Here is a 7382-nt window from a genome sequence, read left to right on the forward strand (position 1 = left end):
GAGAGCTATGGGCAGTTGCAGCAAACATAATGTTGAAACGGATTGTGTATGTGTGTATGCAGGCACAATAAAGACACAGGCAGAGAGGGAAGCCATTGAGTCAGCCGTTTTCTGTGTGTCCATCCTTTTAATGCGAGCTCTCCAGTAACACATACCGTTACATATATATATATATATATATATATATATATATATATATATATATATATAAAAACCTTAAATGGCCCACATGTCCCAAAAACAGATATGGTCCACTTCTAGCAGTGATGCTGCAGTGCCGCCCACTGGAAAAATAAATTTGAGCCAAAAGAGGCCCACATATTACAAAAGAGGTGTTCCAGTGATATGCAGTTCAGACATCAGGAGATCAGTAACGTTTTTGCTGTAGGAAGACTCGTTGTAGATCCTAATTGCAGTGGAGGGGGGAGAAAAGATCTCACATGGCGCTCTTCAACACAACAGAGTGAAGGTTAGGATTACGTTTTGGGGTGAGGTTAAAGTTAGGTTTAGGATTAGGGCCAGAGTGAGGGTTAGAATTAGGTTTTAGGTTGAAGGTAAGGTTAGGTTGAGGATTAGGGCCAGGGGGAGGGTTAGGATTTGTGTAAGGTTGGGTAAGCTTTGGTTTTGCTTAATGGAATAACACACTAAGTCTACTTCATGTAACACATCAACAATACATCCACTTAATGTAAGTAATGTATCAACAGTACATCTTTTAAAATATTTACTTTAATGTATTCAGATGCTTCACTACTGCTAATTCACTGACTTGTTGTTGATAGGTTACTGATGTTCTATTAAATGTTTATTCATCATTGACAAAGCACCACTGAGTATTACCAAAAAATTGATTGGGACATGTTTCAGACTAGAGAGTATAATTTACATCTTGAACAAGGGGCACTGCTAGTGTCTCACAAGTCACAAGGTCCATTGAGCATAGTAAAGAGAGAAACTGCTTTAGAGAAGCTGCTTCTCTTGATTCTCTCTTTCAACAACAAAATTTAAGGCATGGAATTCAACAGCCTTAGATGGGCTCCTCCCCCAGAGCCATGGAACTGAAAAGTGATCATTTGGGATTTGGAAAGGACTTGTGTGTATAAAAAAGTGTATAAAAATACCATGCAAGGCTTAATGCCTGCATATTTACGCAGCTGAACAGATGGACATGTGAGAGTTTCCTTAAATACACTGTTAAACTTGTGATCTCACAGATTCTTCATTTTAGCTAATTATTTTGTTGAGATTTTGGCATGTGGGTTTTTTTCTGGGTAAGCAATCTTTTTAACTACTTAAAGGATCAGCCAAACTGTGAAACTGTATTTTCTGAATAATTGATTCTTTTGTTCTCTACCATTTTATAAAATAAAACATAAACATAATGGATTTTAATTATTCCATATATACAACAACTTTGATGATGGAATCACTGGAAATACTACCACCTAATATTTTTCCAGCATTCATATTTGGAACTCTCACTTACTGCACCATTTTGTTTTTCAATATGACTGTGTTACTAACAATTGCTCTGAACAGGAAACTCCATAAGCCTATGTATATTCTGTTGTTTAACTTGCCACTCAATGATATGATGGGTGCCTCAGCCTTTTTTCCTCAGCTGGTATCTAGTTTACTGTCACAGAATAGATCCATCACTTACTCTGCTTGTTTTGTGCAAGCTTTACTGACACATCTGTATGCAGCTGGAGCATTTCTCACTCTCAGTGCTATGGCTTATGACAGATACGTTGCCATTTGTTGTCCATTGAAATATAACACCTTGATGTCTCCAAATAACTTGCTGAAAATAATAATAATAATGTGGACCTTAGATTTCACTTTGATTGGTTTACTACTTGCGCTGAACTACCGCAGACAGATTTGTAGCACAAAAATAGTGGACATTTTCTGCAATAATCCGTCTTTGATGAAGCTGGTATGTGGAGATACAAAGTTAAATAACTACTATGGACTGTTTGTAATAGCTTTTATCCAAGGTCTGCCTCTGCTGATAGTGGTATTAACATACATGCAAATCTTAATCACTGTTGTGGTTAAAAGACAATCTGATGCCAAAAGCAAGGCAATTCAGACCTGTGGTACACATTTAATTGTTTTCCTTTGTTTTGAATTCACCACACTCTTTGCCGTGATAGCTCACAGATTTGAGTCAGCACCCCAAAACCTACGAAGGGCCTTAGGAGCTTCTGTGATGATATTTCCTCCTATAATTAATCCTCTAATATATGGACTGAAAACAAAAGAAATTCAACAGAATCTTATTTTCTTTATCCGTAAGAAGGTTTCCCCAACAAAACAGAAAAACAAACTCGATAGAGTGAAAAGACAACTGAAGTAAGAAATTGATTTTGGCTATAGTTCATTTATAGGTACTCTTTTGTTCTTTGTTGTCTTTGTCCAAGAGTGACATTTTATGATTATGGGACCAATGAAAATAACATGTTTTGAAATGTTCTTATATTCATCACTCTTTTTAAAGCTAGAGTCTTTTTAGTATTTAGTACCCATGAACACATCATAATTTAAACCAGTGCCAACACATTGCAGGTTTTAAAATATGAAATTCATGTTTGTTCAGTATTGTGATGTTCTTCTTCTTGGAAAACTTCATAAAATATGTTTTTCAGGGCCCTAGAGTTATTTGGTAACAGATGCATTGGTAAAAAGCACAATTCAGTAGACAAACTTAAGAGTGTTGTTTTGTTTCTTTTTTCTCAAGTAATAAGAAATTAACTTTTGCAGCTTTAACTTGCAGTAAAGGCAAAGATCAACTAATAGAACATTAAGCCATTGTATATTTATACAAAATAGTACTGAGTCAGCGCACTCAGCAGAAAGTCCGTTCTCCACTGCTAATGGCAAATAACAGTGATGCACATCTCCAAATAAATGCATCTTTAGTAAAAATTGCAGCTATTGTAACACTGAGTGTCTATATATTTAAGTGAATTTAGCACAAGTACACGAGCAATCTCAAGAGATAAACTCGGCAGTAACAAAAAGTTGTTTCTAGATATTTTTTACTTATCAAATATTTTACTCATTTTATCTAGTGTAATGTCGTTAGTCCATTTCACTTGTAAACACATTTTAGGGACATTATTCAAATGGAATAAAAACCATCTCACATAGATTTACTCTCTTTACAAAGCACTACCACTGACCAAATGCATCAATGATTTTGACTCTGATATACAAATGGGACCCTGATGGAAAAGCTGAGAGACGTGTATAATTAGTTAGTCTCTGCAAGTCATAATATAATGTGAAATATTAGAGTATGGAAAAAGCAAGGACACTCAGAAACTGCAGTTATTATATTTGACATACCATCCAACTGGAAGCCATGATGTGTGGTGTCATACATTTTCATATCACAAGTCAAAAGATTTTAGGTCACCATTACCTCCTTAGCTTGCAGATGAATTTTGTAGTGATAAGCTCTTTAAGGCGGCCCTCTACTGTAAGGTTATCTGAGGTGGGATTGCAGCTTTGCAGGCAAAACTGGCAGTCAACTGGCAGCATGCTCATCATTTTCCAGGGGATCTATGCATGGTTAATCAGAGTATTAGACAAAAATCCACTTATCATCGCTCATTTTACAATTACAGCCCACATTACTTTTTTTCTCTTTCTTCCTTTCTTTAGTTATGCTTTTTAATGTAGTTTAGTAAACTGTTTTAATCTAGCTGTGAGTCTCAGACACAATTCAGATGCTTGCAGACCACGTTTAAGTAAATAGAGATTATTGACAAAGGGAGAATCTGAAATCAAAGTCAGACAGTCCAAGGTCAAAAGCCAATACACAAAAACAGTAACCATGAGGGGGGTTCAAAAAGCAATGTCCAAAAACAGAAACAGAGTCCAACCAGCAGGCGCAACAATACTGAAAGGGCAAGGCAAAAAGGCAAGGTTGAAGAACAATCAAAGCAATAAATAATCAAATAGAAGGCTCGGTAAGGCTCTGTGAACAAAGGCAATACTTCGCAAGATGACTAAGCTAAAACCTGGGCTTGTATACTACTCTAACATGTCCTTAGAACAAGGAACATGTGTGTGTAATCAGTAGTGAGGCGAGGCAGAGTGTTGGAGAGTCAGGTGAGGGAGATCGGTGGTCATGTGATCCGGAGTGGGGTTCTGGGTAATGGAATTCAGAGGCTGGGACGCAGAGACAGCAGGAACGGAGGGAAGCGTGACACTAGCATAGTGTCAGTAACAATATGTAATAGGGTCTAGTCATTATATTTTTTTGTGTCAGTCGTTAGTAATATTTGTGTATGTTTATTTTCTAAAATAAAAGACTGTGTTCATGTAAATTTGTTTGAGGAGAATACAATCTAGCTAGAGCTTGTATGCAGGATAATAATCTAGGTGGTCCGAGGGTGCACAAGCAGTAGCAAACAGTCAGCGTGGTACCAACCTTATCATGCCAGTGGAGCGATAGGTGCTTGCTATTTGGGTCTTCATCCCAAATGTGAAAGTGCCGCGAGCCCACACGTCCCAAAACAGATCTGGTCCACTTGTGGTAGAGACATGGCACTGCTAACTACTGGCAAAATGAATGTGAGCCAAAAGTGGTCCACATGTAAAAAAATCCCACATACCCGGTCCACTTCTGGCACAGCAGTGCTACCTACAGGCAAACTGTGACCTAAAAGTGGCCCACATGTAAAAAAAAAATAATTGACCCATTTTGCAAAACGGGTCTGGTCCACTCTCGGCAGAGATATGGCAGTGTTACCTACTGGCAAACTGAATGTGAACCAAATGTGGCCCACATAGAAAAAAAAACTCATATGGTCCACATGTCCCAAGACAGATCTGGTTCACTTCTAGCAGAGATATGGCACAGCTGCCCACTGGCAAACTGAGCTAAGCAGCCCATGTGTTAAAAAAATATATATATATAAATAAATAAATAAAAACCTTAAATGGCCCACATGTCCCAAAACAGATATGGTCCACTTCTAGCAGTGATGCTGCAGTGCCGCCCACTGGCAAAATAAATTTGAGCCAAAAGCGGCCCACATATTACAAAAGAGGTGTTCCAGTGATATGCAGTTGAGACATCAGGAGATCAGTACCGTGTTTGCTGTAGGAAGACTCGTTGTAGATCCTAATTGCAGTGGAGGGGGGAGAAAAGATCTCACATGGCGCTCTTCAACACAGTGCAGTTGAAACTCTGTAAGTCTGCCACTCAGTGTGCCTTTCTGTTTTTCCAGCATAGTATGCAGGGTTTGAAGTATTGTCCAAGATGGCTAACAGCTTATTGAGAGTCCTTTGTTCTACCACAGCCTCCAGAGTCTAGTGAAGTTTCTTCAATTTGTTCAGAGCACTTCTGTTAATGCTGCTGCCCCAGCATACAACAGCATAGAATAAAGCACTCACTGCAACAGACTGGTAGAATGTCCATAGGAGCTAAGTGCGCATACCAAAAGACCTCAGCAAGATGTACAGGTGGCCTTTCTTGTATACAGTGTGTGAGTGTTACAGTTCCAAACTGCAAGGCTGTCGCACATACTGAGGTTGTCTAATAAGATAGTCAGTTGTCCATGAGATGATAGATTCATCCACCTGCATCAGCTGAAGCTTCTTCCCTAACAGCACTGGCTGTATGGTGTTGGACACACTGGAGAAATTGAAGAACATGAACCTCACAGTGCTGCCTGAGATGTCCAAGTAAGGTGTGTTCTGTCCAGAAGGAAGATAACCATGTCATCCACTCCAGTGCCATCCTGATATGCAAGCTGCAAAGAGTCAAGAGCTGGTTTGACCAGAGGTCTCAGATGATCTAGTATTAGCTTTTCAGGTGTCTTCACTGAGTGTGATGTCAGTGCAACAGGTCGATAGTTAATTAGTGCTATCAGTTGCCTTTTCTTGGGGACTGGAACCACATAAGATGTCTTTCACATAATTGGGACTCTTTTCAAGCTGCAGCTCAGATTAAAGATGTGCTGAAGAATTCCACACAGTTACTCCCCTCCCTAGATTCAATGCCATCAGGCCCTGCTGCTTTGTTCTGTTTGAGTTTTTTCAATTCATTCTTCACCTGATCAGCAGCGAATGTACTATCACTGGTCATTCCAATTGTGGGTGTATGTTACAGACAGCGGTTGCTGGTGGTCATAGGTTTAAATGGTTGTGGTCGAGAATGGGGAGGCTGTAAATGGTCAATGGCACTGAGACAATAGAGCTGGAGAGGAACCTTTGTCAAATCGTACAAAGAATTGGTTTGACCCATTCTCCCATTTACGCTTAACATCTGCTGGATTAGGGCTCCGGTGGTTGACGCCAGTAATGTCTTTTAAACCTGTCTGCACATCCTGAGTGTTATTCAGCTCCAATTTGTTGTCCAGCTTGGGTTTGGAGTTTAACTGGACTAGGTTTTGGGTGAAGTTAGGGTTAGGATTAGGGTCAGAGTGAAGGTTAGGATTAGGTTTTGGGTTGAGGTTAAAGTTAGGTTTAGGATTAGGGCCAGAGTGAAGGTTAGGATTACGTTTTGGGGTGAGGTTAAAGTTAGGTTTAGGATTAGGGCCAGAGTGAGGGTTAGGATTTGCGTATGGTTGGGTAAGCTTTGGTTTTGCTTAATGGAATAACACACTAAGTCTACTTCATGTAACACATCAACAATACATCCACTTAATGTAAGTAATGTATCAACAGTACATCTTCAAAATATTTACTTTAATGTATTCAGATGCTTCACTACTGCTAATTCACTGACTTGTTGTTGATAGGTTACTGATGTTCTATTAAGTGTTTATTCATCATTGACAAAGCACCACTTAAAAAAAAAAAAAAGTATTACCAAAAAATTGATTGGGACATGTTTCAGACTAGAGAGTATAATTTACATCTTGAACAAGGGGCACTGTTAGTGTCTCACAAGTCACAAGGTCCATTGAGCATAGTAAAGAGAGAAACTGCTTTAGAGAAGCTGCTTCTCTTGATTCTCTCTTTCAACAACAAAATTTAAGGCATGGAATTCAACAGCCTTAGATGTTCTCCTCCCCCAGAGCCATGGAACTGAAAAGTGATCATTTGGGATTTGGAAAGGACTTGTGTGTAACACTACGTGTATAAAAACACCATGCAAGGTTTAATTCCTGCATACTTACACAGCTGAACAGATGGATGTGAGAGATTCCTTAAATACACTGTTAAACTTGTGATCTCACAGATTCTTCATTTTAGCTAAATATTTTGTTGAGATTTTGGCATGTGGGTTTTTTTCTGGGTAAGCAATCTTTTTAACTACTTAAAGGATCAGCCAAACTGTGAAACTGTATGGGAGCCTTTTTTCTGAATAATGTATTCTCTTCTTCTCTACCATTTTATAAAATAAAACAAAACACATA

General features: G+C 38.8%; 1 protein-coding gene across 1 annotated transcript; it reads left to right on the top strand.

Annotated features, from left to right (window-relative positions):
* The first annotated feature begins 1381 nt into the window (after nt 1-1381).
* On the top strand, nt 1382-2362 carry LOC118826617 (putative gustatory receptor clone PTE01). Its single transcript, XM_036597642.1, has one exon. The coding sequence runs from the start codon at nt 1382-1384 to the stop codon at nt 2360-2362; it is 981 nt and encodes a 326-aa protein (XP_036453535.1).
* The last annotated feature ends 5020 nt before the right edge of the window (nt 2363-7382 follow it).

This window comes from Colossoma macropomum, unplaced genomic scaffold (assembly GCF_904425465.1).
Source record: "Colossoma macropomum unplaced genomic scaffold, Colossoma_macropomum, whole genome shotgun sequence".
Lineage (NCBI taxonomy): Eukaryota > Metazoa > Chordata > Actinopteri > Characiformes > Serrasalmidae > Colossoma > Colossoma macropomum.

Coding starts and splice junctions, on each gene's coding strand:
- LOC118826617 (XM_036597642.1), top strand. CDS start 1,382: ATGGATTTTAATTATTCCATATATACAACAACTTTGATGATGGAATCA.